The following is a 15,657-nucleotide window of genomic DNA, read 5'->3' as shown; positions in this document are numbered from 1 at the left end:
ATTAAATTATCTAGAACCATAGAATCTTGAAACTGTAAAGAGTCCTAGAAAATTCTCAGTTCTAGGATCATAGGTTTTAAAATTGGAAGAAACCTCAGAAGCCATCTAGTCAAAGGAAGGTATGTTGAGTCAGCTCATGTAGTTAAATTTCCAATGTGATCATTCAACCCCACCCTCCCAAAGGGCAAATACTAAATCAGGTCTTGATTCATTGTTTTTTTGATTGTCTAAACTTAAGAAAGTAATGAATAAAAAATGTTAATGATAACAAATTAAGTTTCAAAGTGTATTGTTTTCAGAGAGCCAGTTGTTAAACATTTACCATTATTATACTGTAGCATTTAATTCGATTTTTTAAAAAATAAAGAAATGATAAAATTGGTCAAGATAGGCCATAAGAACAAAAGATCATAAATTTAGAGTGACAATGGATGTGAGGGGCCATGAAGTTCAAATCCTACATTTTACAGATTAGGAAACTGAGACAAAGAAAGCAATTTTCCCAGGGTTATAGAACAAGTCCCTGAGGTGGGATTTGGAACCAAGTCTTCTTGAATCCAGTCTTTCTGCTTTATTAAACTGCTTTCCCAGGTAAAGTAACCTGTCCTAAAGGTTCTCACATTTTTCACGACTAGAGAATAGCCAAGCTGGGACAAGAACCCAAGTTTCTTGACTCAGTATAGCACTTTTCTCTTCATTTCACACAGTCTCCCTGAATAACTAGAGAAGTAACATGACCTATTTCCTATAGATGTCAGAATACCTGACATCTTTACCCAAGTGAGTCACCTACATCAAAAATTGTTGCAATGGCAATATGCTATTCATACAATGCAGATAATAGAGCTTATTATGGAACATAAAAAATATGATCAATTATCCTTTAAAAGGAAAGGTCATTAAAGCTAATCCGGTAATTGAAGTGTGAAAAGGCTTCATTATTTATATTCCAAGTTGAAAAGTAAGCAAATTGCCTCTTTAGCATCACTGAGTGGCCCCTGTGAAATTTGGCTTTGAAAACCACTGCTTATTTTATCTGAATCCTAAATGACAGGACTTTTGGTGGTCTGAATGGAGTTGAGTAATGTTTTTCACCACAGAGAGAAAAGAAAATGTATTTTAAAGAGTCATATCAGCTTGGACTGCTATTTTCTGAATACTCAAGCCTGACTACTTAAAAACAGATTTGGCCAACTTCATAAAATGAGCAACTATGCATAATAAAACAACTCTGAGGTTCTTCCACACATCCATCAGCCTGGCAACATTGCTGCTGCTAAAAGGAAAATGACAGATGTTGGAGGGGCTAAGGGAAAACAAGTATATTAATGTACTGTTGGTAGAGCTCTAAAATGGCACAGCCATTCTGAAAAGATTCTTTGGAACTATGCCTTCAAAAGTTATGTATTCATATAGTTATGTATAAATATTTGGCATGACCAATTAGAGAATTTATTTCATTTGAATATACTTGTTGGTAAACAGGGGTTTTGTTCTTCTTACTTTCTCAGTTGGTAGGATATGGAAGGAAGCTGGAAGGAAGAAAATGTGACTCTTACAATAAAATAACCTTTAAGACAGAACAACTACATACTCCTTAATCTAACTGCTTTAGAAGTAGTAATAATGATGTTTATAAAATGTTAAAGTTATTCATGAATATAAGTGAGGGTTCTTTGTGCCAGAAGTCCCACATGCCTGGAATACTCTCTTCCTCTTCTTCTAGAAATCTCTTTCTTCCTTCAAGGTTCAGCTCAATTGCCTTTTCCTATGAGTTTCCTCATTTGTAAAATGAAGAGGTTAAACTAAATGATCTCTGAGGACTTTTATAATTCTGAACCCATGATTCTAAAATGTCTTTCCTGATTTCTGCAGTGGTTAGTGCTCCCCACCATTCCTACCCCTCCAATCCTTTCTGTTTATTTTGTATTTGTAATATATTTGCTTTTCTGTGTAAATGTTGTTTTAAGTCTTCCCTTCCCTCATACACACACACTTACTCCAGTAGACTGCAAACTCTTTTTAGGGAAGAGATTATTTTACCTTTATCTTAATATCCTCTATTGCTAGCATTGACCATGGAAGGTGCTTAGAAGAAATGCTTTAATTTCATTAAATTCAAATGAAATGGACTGGTTTAAAAGATTTAGTTTAGAGTGATTTAGAATATCTTGAACAGGTCTAAAAATCATTTAAACTCCTTTTTCTGCAGAAAATGTTCAAGCTACTAAAATTAACAAAACTTTAATGAGTCTAAAAATTTACATATGTAAGCATTCTAGCCCTAAAGCTGGATGATCCTAAATGGTTGATCTGGTGTGAAAGTAGGCAGATTCCTACTTCTGGAATGTAGTGTATGCAACTTTAGCCTTCAAGATAAACGTATCAGTATTATCAAAAAATCTTAGATTTTCAAACATATCAATAACATGTTGATTTTACCAGTTCTTTCTCCATGATTACCATTTTAATTCTGCCATTCTTTGAATAATCCAGGTATTTAAATTTTAAATATTGACTGATTTCTAAGGACTTCAATGAATCTTTAGACAAATATGTTTCTTTCTATGTAACTCAAGCTGCTGTTATTTCTTCCTCTTGGGAAGCTAAACATGTTAAATTCTGAAAGAACAGCCTCTCTTCCTGCATTAATCTATACATATTTTTCTCTAAGATTAATTTGTTTGAACAGAATTTGTATTTCATCATCATGGAATAGATCTCATTGCTTTCACATGGTTCTACATTTAAATAATACATTTATAGGTTAAAAAAAGACCTTAGGAAAAACACAGTGAAATCACTTCATTTTACAAATCAGCTGTAGGCTGCTAGGTGGCTCAGCAGATTGAGTCAGGGCTAAACTGGCCTCAGACACTCCCTAGCAAGTCATTTTAACCCTCATTGCCTAGCCCTTACCATTCTTCTGCCTTGGAACCAATACACAGTATTGATTCAAATACAAAAGTTTGTGGTTCAAAAAAAGGTGGGGCGGGAACTATCTGAGTCCCACAGAGTTAAATGAATTGCTCAAGGTCCTACATCTCATAGTTGGCAGAGCCAAGACTCTAGCTCAGTTTCCCCGAGTTCAGATCCAGAATTCTTTCTGTTATACAATCCTATTCTAATAAGTGACACTTTACTTGAGCTCTAGTCTTTCCTAGAATTTATTTAGGTATGTCATTATCAATTATTATTAAATAGTTTTAGAATGTCACATGAAATGGGACTGCTTGGATTTCATTAATTTTTTTTATCTGACAAATGATGCTATTGTTTTGTTTTGTAGGTTTTACTTGCCACATGGTTTGAGTATAGATAAAGATGGAAATTACTGGGTCACAGATGTAGCTCTTCATCAGGTATTTTATTACATTAGCAAAAAATAAAATAAAATAAAACTTGACAGTAATACTTTTCCTCTTTGTATTAAATGCCTTCTTGAAAAAAACCTAGCATTACAAAAAGAAGTTAATATAGAACATGAAGTTGTTTTTTTCCATGAGCTATTTTTTTTATTGCAATTTTCTGGTTCTTCTGAGATCTAGTATAACAACTACTTAGTGAAACTATGTGAACATTTTATTAATAACTAAATTGCATGACTGACTACAGGGCCTTTTTCCCCATTAATAAAATAAAGACCTAAATTAAAAGGATTCTCACAGTATCTCAGACATATCTTTTTTTAGGAGAGTATAGTGAATGGAATATATGCACCAGTATGTGAAACAATTGGACTTCTTACATTTCAAACATTAAATTAGTTAATATTTATTGAGACCAAGCTGTGGGCAAAACATTGTGAAATAGCTGCCATGGTCACTGCTCTTATGAAGCTTACAATAGGCTAGCCCTTATAACTGATAGTTTAGTGGAATATCATTAAACTAATGGTGTTATTTGGAAATAGCTCTCTTGTGATTTGGGTGTGTGTCTGCATTATTATGCAAAATAATTATCTGCATCTCCTCTCTCTCTTTTTTTCAAAGGTGTTCAAATTAGATCCAAATAATAAAGGAACTCCTCTGTTAATTTTGGGAAGAAGCATGCAGCCAGGCAGTGACAAAAATCACTTCTGTCAACCCACTGATGTGGCTGTAGATCCAGTTACTGGTACCATATATGTGTCTGATGGGTACTGCAATAGTCGGATTGTACAATTCTCCAAGAATGGAGTGTTTATCTCACAATGGGGAGAAGGTATCAATTAAGGCTTTCACAATCCAAATTTTAATTCTGTACTGTTGGCACTAGCAATGAAGCAAATAATAGAATAGAATTATATTTGAGTAAAGAAACCAAGTCATCCTAAAATCTTTAATTTATAAGCAAAATAATAAAAACTCACATTTATAAAAAGTGTCCCCAAAGTTTTGGTACTATTTTAATGGCTTAAAGCTGCCTCAAGAATTTTAGGACATGATCAATGACACATGTAAAATCTAGTGAAATTGCACTTTGGCTACAAGAGGGGGCTGGGAGAAAGGGAAAGAAAGAATATGAATCATATAACCATGGAAAATTTTTTCTTAATTAATCAATTAAATAAGATAATTAAAAATTAAATTAAATTAAATTAAATTAGAAAAAAAGAATTTTAGGACAACCAATGCCTATCTAGATACTTAGATCCACGGTTTTCCATCTGGGCAGGCATATCCTACTCTGATACAGATTGGAAATCCTTCCATTCTGTTTTATCTTGTAAAATTCTCTTCCAAATATTTACATGAATTCCCCATAGAGAATTCAGCCAATGCTCTTTTGAGACCTCCCATTAGTTCTTTTATACTTTTTGGGTATAAACTAATGCAGCAGCTGGACTGTTCATCTCTTATGCTGTTCATCTCTTATCTTTAAACAACCCACCTCCTTTTCTGATTATGTATGCCCCAGATGATGTCTCAGGAGCAAATTATTATTGATATTATGCCATGATCTATGAAAACACATATTTTGTGTCTTCTTTGTTGGCCTTTGTTCACTAAATTTTGAATCTTCTTGAAGTTATGTTGTTTTGTGATTCATAGCCATATGGATATTATTAATATTCCTGAAACATTCAAGAAAAAATCTAGTGAAAATAAAAATATTCTATATATAATTATTCTTCCTTGAAAAAAATAAGAAAAAAGACTCAGTGTATTTGTGGGTAAGAGAAATCATGGAATAAGCCAATAAGGTATTTTATCCTCAGGACTACAGAATTCATATCACACTAAATTTTCCAAAAATGAACTTGGAGGTGTTTTTTTAATATTATGTGTTTGGTATTTTCTATTATAGAATCTTCAGGGGACAATCCTAAACCAGGCCAGTTCCAAGTTCCTCACAGCTTGACCCTTGTGCCTCATTTTGACCAATTATGTGTAGCAGATCGAGAAAATGGTCGTATTCAATGTTTTAAAATGGAAACCAAAGAATTTGTACGAGAGATCAAGCATACAGCATTTGGGAGAAATGTATTTGCAATTTCATATACACCAGGTATTTTATATTTATTTTTATTGTTTTAATCATGTTCATTCAAATACATTTTCCCATACCTTTGCATTCTGTTTTCTTATCTTTTCCCTGACACTGTCTTGCAAATCAGATCTAATTTTTTTATATCTGGATCATATTTATCCCCCAATTATAAGGAATAAGGAATTTGTTTTAAAAGTGACTACAATCTTCAAAAAAAGAAAATCCTACCACAATATTGATCTTTCATTAATTCTGGTCTTGTATATTGACAATTTAATGATTATATCCACTCCCATCATCAACAGTTGTTAGCATATGATAAAAATCAATAATCAATATGTATTCATTCCTTTCAAGAGGAAAAGGGAAGGATTAATAATCTACCCCAAAGGAAGAAGGAAATCCATAAAATAAGTGAGGTTTTTCAATTCATATCCAGAGAGATTAATAAATACCTGAAATATTTTTATTTTGTTTTTAGGTGCTCAAATGTTTCAAGTCTATAATTTATAGTCAGCTGTAAATCCAAAATTAGGTGGTTAGCTCTCTCTCAACTGAGGAATATAGTAATTGGGAGTGTCTGGAATCTTGATCTTCAGGTACTCCAAAACCCAAATCAGTAGTTAGGAATGTTTCATGTCCAATCATCAATAGGTGGTAATAACTTGAATTTTTTGACTTATTTTTTTTTCAAAATTTAATAATAAATACTTCATTCCCATCTCCCTTGGTACCACCACTAAAGGTAGTACTTATCAGTTGATAAACTCTTTGATGGTACCATTAACCAGCAATTTCAAGAGATAGTGACCAAGGACATCCATCACAAAGGGTTTTCCTACATCTTTCCTAGAATGGTAGAGAGTCAGTTAGAGGGATCTTGGAGTTGATTAAATAGATATATCCAACTTCCTACTCTTGTAGGAGGAATATAGCTCTCCTCTTTCTGAGCTTCTGCCTCACTTATTTCTATTTTTCTAATATTGGGGAATCCCCAAGTCAAATTTCTGGATCTACTTCAGAGGCTGAAGAGCCAGTAATATTCAATGTCACCTTTTGATTTCCCCTTCCTTATACCTCTACACAGACCACATACATCATCAAAGAATGCTGACATTGGATTTCAAATTAATGTTCACAGTATTATGCTAATATCTTGAAGAAATTAGAATTTATTTTAATTAGAAATTATTATTCTTTTAATTATTCAGTTGTTTCAATTATTGTAGTCAATTATTACATTTAATTAGTTAATTATATTATCCAATTAAAATTTTCAATTAGAAACATTTCATGAACGTATTAGATCTGGACACACCATGGCCAGGGTGCCTACTATCTTGTTGATACCAGCATTTCCTTTCAGAAATTCTAAAGTTACTTTGATGTATGCCAAATTTGGGCAGTTTTTGTCACTCAAAACTTTAAGTCAAATGCTTCTAGTGGTTGTAATGGTATATTATTCACATGCCTCTCATAAAATAACTAGGATATGATGATCACCTATAAGCCTCTATCCAAGACAACAGTATAATCCACATATTAATCTTTTTTGTTACTTCCTTAAAGGGGCTATGACACCAAGTGGAAAAGACCCATTAGTAATTATTGATAAGATCATATTTGTTGCTTATAGGGACCAATAAAATTTTCTTCTTTAGCTCTTTCCCCATATCCTTTTCCTAAAATTGGTCCCATAACCTTTAGCTTCCATACCATGAGAACTTCATTCTCTTTACTTATGTCTATGGCTTCTATACCATCTTTTTCATAGCTGCAAGAGAAAGTAATTCTGCCCTTTCTGGTTTTCTCCTAATAGGAGAGTATTTGTATCTAGCTGTCTTGGTCTCTACTTCCTCGTCTACCTTTCCAAGTAGAATTGGGTATACTCTCATGAGACTTTTCTGTTTCTGCAATTGGCTCCATCTTAGTTATATTGAACCATGTGGTAGCAGATGTTCTTCAGGTGGATGGTTCCATATCTAGGAGAGTGGGCCTCTGGTTTAACTTCATCCAATACTTCATATATTTTAACCAATTAAAAAAATTATTACATGTCCAATGTCTCCGCTTTAGTAGAGCATCATGTAGTAATATTTCATATCATTGCATCCTATTAGTCCTTTGGCTAATTGCTCTAATCTGTGCATAGTTGCCTTTTCAGGTAGAGGCATTCCTTTCTCAGTGGATGTCCATTTGTCCCTGAATGGTCCTGAATCACACAGTTCCTATGTCTGTTTTTTTTAATTATAAAAATATGTTATTTTACCAATTACATGTAATAACAAATTTCCACATAAGTTTTCCAAAGTTATATGATCCAAATTATATGATCTACTTCACTTTACATGTTATTTCCTCTATCTTACTTTTATTTTTCTTTTTTCTACTATTTTTTATAAAGATATTTTATTCTACAAATTACTTGTAATAACAGTCTTTCACACAAGTTTTCTAGAGATATAAAATCCAAATTGTCTCCCGCCCTTCCTCCCTTCCCTCCCCACTCCTGGAGATGGTAAGCAATTTAATCTACTTTACACATATATTTTCATGCAAAATATACTTCCACATTGTTCATTGTTGCAAGAGAATACTCATTTAAACAAAGCCCCAAAATAAAAACACAAATCTAACTAAAGTGAAAACCATATGGTTTTATCTGTATTCTAACACCAATAGTTCTTTCTGTGGAGGTGGATAGCATTCTTGTCATTAATCCTTCAGAATTGTCCTGTATCATGCTGAGAGTCACTAAGTCTTTCACAGTTGATCATCCCACAATATTGCTGTTACTATGTACAATATTCTCCTGGTTCTGCTTATTTCATTCTGCATCAGTTCATTTAGGTCTTTACAGCTCTTTCTTTTTAAAATCATCCTCTTCATCATTTCTTACAGCACAATAGTATTCCATCACTTTCATATACCACAATGTGGTCAGCCATTCCCCAATTAATGGACATTCCCTTTTCATTTTTCATTTGATTTCCAGATAGTTTCTAAATAACTATTTAGAAATATTGGAGAAATATTCAATTTCCCAGTAGCCTAAATAATAAGCATATATAGCAGAAACAAATGAGTTGAGATTTTTGCATTCCTCCACTCCCTCTCTACAATTTAAATGTGTCTTCATCTGAAATAACTTTTGTTATACCTATCTTCAGCTTGCACAGAAGGGATTATGGAGCTCAACCTTCACATAGAAGATGTGGTTGTCAGATCCTTGCATTAGTTGGCAAGCATATCAGCATTTTTGTAATAGAATAAACAGCATGTTAGTAGCTCATTTCCTTTTTCTTATCCTATATTCTAAAGCAATCAAGTACTACATTTTGGTATTTCTTCATAAATTAATAAAAATGAATACTCACTAATAAATTGTAGTTAATGAGTCTACACTCTTGTTTACAAAATGAACCGCTGAAATTTTGTCCTTCTCTTTTCCTTTTTTCTTCCCTTCATTTCATAGGTTTAAATGAGTATAGACATTGTAGACTGTATAATTTAACTGTTTCACAAATAATACAATGGCATATTTAAGTATTTCAACATCATATCAACTTTAAGGAAAATCACAGCCCAAATCTCTAGTCATCCACCACAATTACTGACTTCTTCATGGACAACTGGAACCATAGCCCTACCATTTAGATTTTCTCTAGATGACAGTTAAGGTCTCTTCTCAAGATGCCTTCTCCACAGAATAAAATTTAAACTCACTTCTCTCAACATGTCACTTTAAACAATTTTTCCCTGACCGCTACTTTTGCATCTGTGATATCATCAACTCACATCTCTTGTTCATGTTTTTTCAAAAATTTTCCTTGGGGGATACACTCGAAATGCTGGAGGCGTTCTTTGTTTTCTTTGGACTGAGTATCAGGAGAGCTTTCTGATTGTCTACCTGTCTTCTCTTGCTCTTACCACATTACTAGCCCATCTTCTCTTCCCATTATATAATTCCCTAATGGTTTCTTTAACATCTCTTCTTTGGAGTCACTCATTGGTTGTAAGTTGCAGCCCAGTTAAAGCTCTCATCATCTCTCAGCAACACTATGAAAGAGCCTCCTAATTAGTCTCTGTTTTTAATCTCCCCTCTCTATCATTCATCATCCACTGGCAGAGGAATGTTCTTAAAACAGATTTGAGAAGTCTGAATGCAGATCAAAGCATACTTTTAAGCTTTCTTTATTTTTCTTGTTTTCTTTTGCAACATGGCTAATATAAAAATATGTTTTGCATGACTGCAAATGTATAATCTATAACAAATTATGTAGTTTCAATTTCCTTATCTGTTTGGATGTCGTATTCTATGAATAGAATATAAACTTCTTGAGGACCAGGACTGCTATATTATTATATATCCCTAGGTCTTCAAACAGTGTAAACATTTGTACATGGTAGACATTTAATAAATATTTATTAAAATAAATTGTTTCAGTGTCAGACTCTGACAAATTCTAGAGGAAAATAACTATGTGTTTTTTCACAGGTTTGCTCTTTGCAGTGAATGGAAAACCTCAACTTGGGGATAAACAACCATTGCAAGGATTTGTAATGAACTTTACCAGTGGGGAGATTATAGATACCTTCACTCCAGTAAGAAAGGTATTTTTTATAAGCTTATTTTGTTTTTTAATGTTCTAGATACAAAATTTAAATATCTTTTTCATACATTTTATCAATTATCCTTAACTTTAAAAAATTTTAAGAACAAGTATCAAGGCATGGCATGGCAGTAATTTAATAGATGAATCCTACTATATTCTGGTTAGTTCACAACAATAAGTTCACAACATTCTAGTTAGCTGATAAATTCAAACACATACACATACACACACACACACAGAGCAAGGTTAGGGGAAGAAAATGACCCATATATCTCTCTCTAATAATACAGCTTCTAAAATTCTTAATATAAGATTTTTTCCTTATGTCACTAATTGATTAGTCCTCATTGCCTGCTCTCCAGGCCCCCACCTAAATGCCACTTAGGGTTTTGTATGACTTTATGTTTCTTGGTAGATTTACATACCCATGAAATTTAATTTCACTAGGAAATGTCCTTGGCCTAACTAGGTAGGAAAAATCACATCAAAATGACATATCTGACTTAGTCATACCAGTTGAAAAAAGGAAAACTAGATCTCTATTTCATTTCAATATGGCTGTGTGATTATCCTAGAAGGCCTGATATTGACATTTTAATTTAATTCGTCCAAGCCAGAAAACTATTTCAAAAGAATTGAAGTATGTTCTGGCCATTCAAAAAAACTATTTGAAAATTGTTCTAATGTTAAAAAACAAAACTATTTGGCCATCTCTGATACAATCATATTATTTTAATCATCATAATGATTACATTTATGTCATCAGTTTCCCTTACTCTTTCCTCTCTTGCCCTGGGTCTGTCATATTGTTTAAAAGACTCAAGTATTTTCACATCACTTTGTAAAAATGCTTATGGCATTTGTTTTTGAAAAATCAATTTGTCAAAGCATCTCAGGTGCAGGTTATATCAATATCTAGTCTTGATTTAAATAATAAATAGTTCTCAAAACTTACCAGGCAATAGGTTCCATGAATGCTAGTGATTCATGTATTGCTCTTCAAGATACCTAATGCTTCTGCTTCAAATTTTTATTTTAAGATGACCTCAATCCTTTAGAAATTCTCAGACTTGGAAACAGTTTAGGTTAGACATTCATAGCATGAGATATGCCTCTCAAAAAGGCATAGAAATCAAAAGAAATTTCAAATACCAATTTCTCTTTAAAGATCTTACATCAAAGTTAAAGGTTTTGATGGCAGGGGGTGGGAGTTCCCAGCATTAGCAGTGTTTCACAGATTATGGATTTAGAGCAAGAAGGAACTTCAGGGATCATCTAGTTCAACCCCCTGTTTCATATAAGGAGATTGGGCCCAAAGGGTGTAAATGACTCACACAAAATTATACCAGTAGTGTAAGTAGCAAAGTAAGAACTTAAACCCAAATTCTCCAACCCCAAATCCAATATTTTCCCACTCTCCCACACTTTCCCATCTTTCCCCAGTCTCTGAAAGCCTAGGGGAAAAAAGCAGAGCCAAAAAAACCTATTCACTATTTTTTCTTTTGTTTGGAGTTGGGTTTACAAAGACCTCTAAAAGAGGGAGTAAGTGAAAAGACTTGTGTGATTTCACATTAAAGAAGAGAAAGACCATGACATTAGAAACTCATAAAATTACCAAGGAGAAAGTGGAGTAAGTTTTGCTGTTCCGTCATTTCAGTCGTGTCCAACTCTTCATGATCCCATTTGGAGTTTTCTTGGCAAAAATACTGGAGTTGTTTGTCATTTCCCTCTCTATCTCATTTTACCTATGAAGAAACTGAGGCAAACGGATGGAGTGACTTGGCCAAGATCAAATAGCATATAATTGAGGCTAGATTTGAACTCTAGGCCCAAAGCTCTATCCACTAAGCCACCTAGCTGGCATGGTAACCAAGTAGTGAGTTAGATTTCTTACTCATGGTACCTAATTCTCATTTTTTTTATTCTAGTATATTTGAAAAGCATATCTTACTCTGAAGTATATAATCAGAGGTACTGGTAATAATCTTTATTTTGAAGATGAAAAATTTGAGAATCAGATAAATTATGTTGTGTGTCCATGGCTACACAACTAGTAAATGTGAGAGAAGGAATTTGAACCTCTATATCACCTAATTCTAAGAGTAGCATTGTTTGTGCCACACCATACTACTTCCCTCTGTGCCCTAGCTCATCTCTGACCCTTTAGAATGTTGCATGAATGAAATTTGTCACTCCATTACTTAAGTAGAGGATTGGTTATAGCTGGAAATTCCCAGGAAGGTGGTACAGGGCAAAGAATGCTAATACTTGGCATCAAGAAGGCCTGAGTTGAACTCTTGTCTCAGTCACTTATCTATTTGACCCCAAGTAAGTCACTTAATCTCCTAGAATCACTGTCTTCTTTTTTGAAAATGGGAGTAATAATATCACTTGCCTTAAAGAGTTGCTATGATGATCAAATTAGATAGTACATGAAAAAGCACTTGGAAAATCTTTAAGTGTCATGTTAAATATTATTATCCCTATTCAAGATATATAAGAGTAGAAAGATCTGAAATAATGAAGAGATAATTATAAATGTGTGTGTATAATTATATATTTGTGTTTGCATTAACTAGTTCATTAACTTGCAGAAAATCTACTGTTATATTTAATTTGGCAAATCTTACATGTTTCCAAGAATACAAAGCTTTACAATAACACTTAATTAAACAAAAAAACTAACATAATCAATCCATTCACTGATTTTGGTGAATTAGGTAAAAATAGCTAAGATCCCTAAATATGCCATAATATCAAGAATATTTTACTTTAAAAAAAATTTCCTGTCTGAGTTGCACCTTTTTTAATCTACTTTTTTTCTTCAACCCTGATGCAGCATCCTATGATACTAAGTTGCATTTTCCCTTGAATAGTTCATTAATTCTGACTGCTTAAATACACTTATCTTAAATTTTTTTAATTTAGAGATTCTCTCTATTTTAAAAAACAAACATCAAAGTGAAGAGATTGGGTTAGTCTTTGCTTTGAGGTAGAAATCTGAAACAAAAGAAAATAGATTCCTGTACAGTTGTGATCAAATGACTTTACCTTGCTGAAGCTCTTTGCTCATACATGTAACACTTCTAAACAGGGAGGTTTATATTGAAGAAGCACTATATAATCCAATCTAATCCAACCCAATAAACATTAAGCACCTACTATGTGCCACACACTGTGCTTGTGTGGGGATAGATACAGTAAATAAAAAGATAGTGTGTTTTAGTTTATAGTCTAAAAGGGGAGACAGCCCACAAGAGAGGCAGAAATGTGGGATGGAGGACATAGAACAGGGCACCAGGGTACTGGGTATAGGGGCATCTTGTTCATTAAAGTTGAAACTAGATAGCACAGCAGTTGAAAAATGGAGTGATCTAAGCCTAGTCTCTACCCACTATAAAGGAAGATATTAGGAGGAATTTGTACTCTTCCCTTCTACCCTTTGATCAGAGGGGAAAAGAGGCTAAGGAAAGTAGAATCAATCAAAACTTGAATTAATAGCACTGAGAGGGACATTGTGTTCTGTGGAGTTGAAACCAGAGAGGGCAGCAGATGCAGAGTAGAGGGATATACATATAATTATGTATACACACAGTATATTTATAATATATACATATATTATTATTATAAAATAAATGCTATATTAAGTACAGACATACCAGCCTGACAGAAGAAAAATAAAGAAAAAAGTCTAAATATAATATTTTATCAATGAATATTAGTCATTTTGCCAAAAGGGTCAGAATTTTGATGAGGATTGAGCTTATTTTATAAGTGTAGGGAAGGTTATGGAAGAAAGGTACTCATTGCCAATGTATGAATTTGTTTATAAAGGACTTTTCAGATTTTGCATTAAATTAGTGATTCACATTTTTGCTCGTTTCCTTTTTGGACTTGGATTTGTTATTTCACTGTGGTAGAGAGCCTCTGGTGAGAAAACTCCCTCTCCGTTCAGATCAGCAAAGTTTTGCAAGTTAATATGAGTCTTAGCACGTGGGTGGGACATAGCAGAAGTTGCCTGACAAGATGATGTTTTTCATAGGCTTCAGAAGACAGACTGGAAAGAATTTCATTACTTTGGCTCATGAGTAAAAGAAATGAAAGAAACCATAAAAAGTATATGTAATGGTAACAAACTTCAGAAATTTGAGGCAGGGAGGAGGTAACACTTTTCTAGAATGTGGAAGATAATTAACTTTAAAGTGGGTCCAAGAATACTGTTTGTCTGGGGGGAGCTAATGTGGCAGAATGGAAAACACACCAACTTGGCCTTTCTCCTAACAAGTTGTTCTTGGGCAAGATACTTCACAGCAAGGCTCATTTTCCTCATCTGTAAAATGAAGTTAATATTCTAGTCCTATTGTACTTCACATTATGGTAAGGATGAAATAGAATAATCAAGAATAAAAAAGAATAATTTTAAAAATCCATGTTCTGTAAATGCAACAAAAACATGTTTATTTTCATGGAAATATTAAACTTTTCATGAATATGATAACTCTGATTTTAGGAAGGTATGGTTTTCCAGTACCCTGGAAGAAGAGAAATAAGAATCAGGTTCTAGGAGCAATAAGGCTAACTCATTCCTTGGTTACCGTGCTGGATTCCAGTTTCCTCGATAATTTCTGTCGTGGTTATCATTATCTTTAAAGCAGGATTGTACAAGTCTTGCCACTTACTCCCTTTCTCATCAGAAGTCTTCATAAAAAAGCCAACACCAAATGAAAGGGAAAAAAAGTAGTAAATGGGAAAGTAGGGCAGAGTGGAAAAATGCTGTATTTTGAATCAGAGGACTTGTATTTAAGTTTTCACTTTGCAACTGTTCTCTGTGTAATCTTGAGCAAGTCATTTATGCCCTATGGCTCTCAGTTTCCTCTTGTAAAATCAGGGATTGAATTAGATTATAGATTGTTTTGTTTGCTTTTATGGCATGCCATCAGTCATGTCTCTGACATTTGTTGCTAAAGTTTTGGTCAGAAAATCAGCCTGTGACTTTAATTCTGCAGGGAGAAGTATAATCTGTTTTCTAGTGTATTTTATGAAGTACTTGCCAAAAATAGACTGTGATGGAAAAGCAGGGATTATCTTTTTAGTATAACTGAGAAATGAGTACCATCTCATTTTTTGTATTTGTGTTACTAGCATGCAAAACAGTGCCTAAGACATAGGTGTTCAGTAAAGGCTTATTAAATTGAATTAAATTATCACATTTGCAGGTGATTTTAGTACCACCCATTAGTTGAACCTGGAGGTGGGGAGACACCTACAAACAAGGATAGAACTGAGACAGATCAGCATGTGTAACCTTTTGTTTCCAGTATATCCATATGTGCTTAAATATTTGCATAGTTAATATGCTCTGAGTAAATTGCCAATTTCTTTGGTATGCATAGCTTTTTTTTTCAATTTTATTGCTGATTTCTGTTAATTTTTAATTGTAACAGGTTGCTTTAAGGCATGTAGTCCTAAGAAATTCCTGAATTATGCTAAGAAGAGCAGTTAGCTCAGTTACTGCACTTTGACCTCAGCACAACTCAAGTCATACAGATGTTAGCTGATAAGTACAAAT

General features: G+C 33.4%; 1 protein-coding gene across 1 annotated transcript in view; it reads left to right on the top strand.

Moving 5' to 3' along the window:
• PAM (peptidylglycine alpha-amidating monooxygenase) overlaps positions 1 to 15,657 on the top strand; it is a 364,941-nt gene that overhangs the window by 335,183 nt on the left and 14,101 nt on the right. Inside the window, exons 18-21 of the mRNA XM_044662577.1 lie at positions 3,290 to 3,362; positions 3,993 to 4,203; positions 5,290 to 5,490; positions 9,971 to 10,086. Of these exons, the coding sequence (XP_044518512.1) occupies positions 3,290 to 3,362; positions 3,993 to 4,203; positions 5,290 to 5,490; positions 9,971 to 10,086 (601 nt within the window). The remainder of the gene's footprint in view (positions 1 to 3,289; positions 3,363 to 3,992; positions 4,204 to 5,289; positions 5,491 to 9,970; positions 10,087 to 15,657) is intronic.

Source organism: Gracilinanus agilis, chromosome 1, assembly GCF_016433145.1.
Source record: "Gracilinanus agilis isolate LMUSP501 chromosome 1, AgileGrace, whole genome shotgun sequence".
Classification (NCBI taxonomy): Eukaryota; Metazoa; Chordata; class Mammalia; order Didelphimorphia; family Didelphidae; genus Gracilinanus; species Gracilinanus agilis.
The sequence above is the reverse complement of the archived record's forward strand: the minus strand, read 5'-3'. Positions and strand labels throughout refer to the sequence as shown.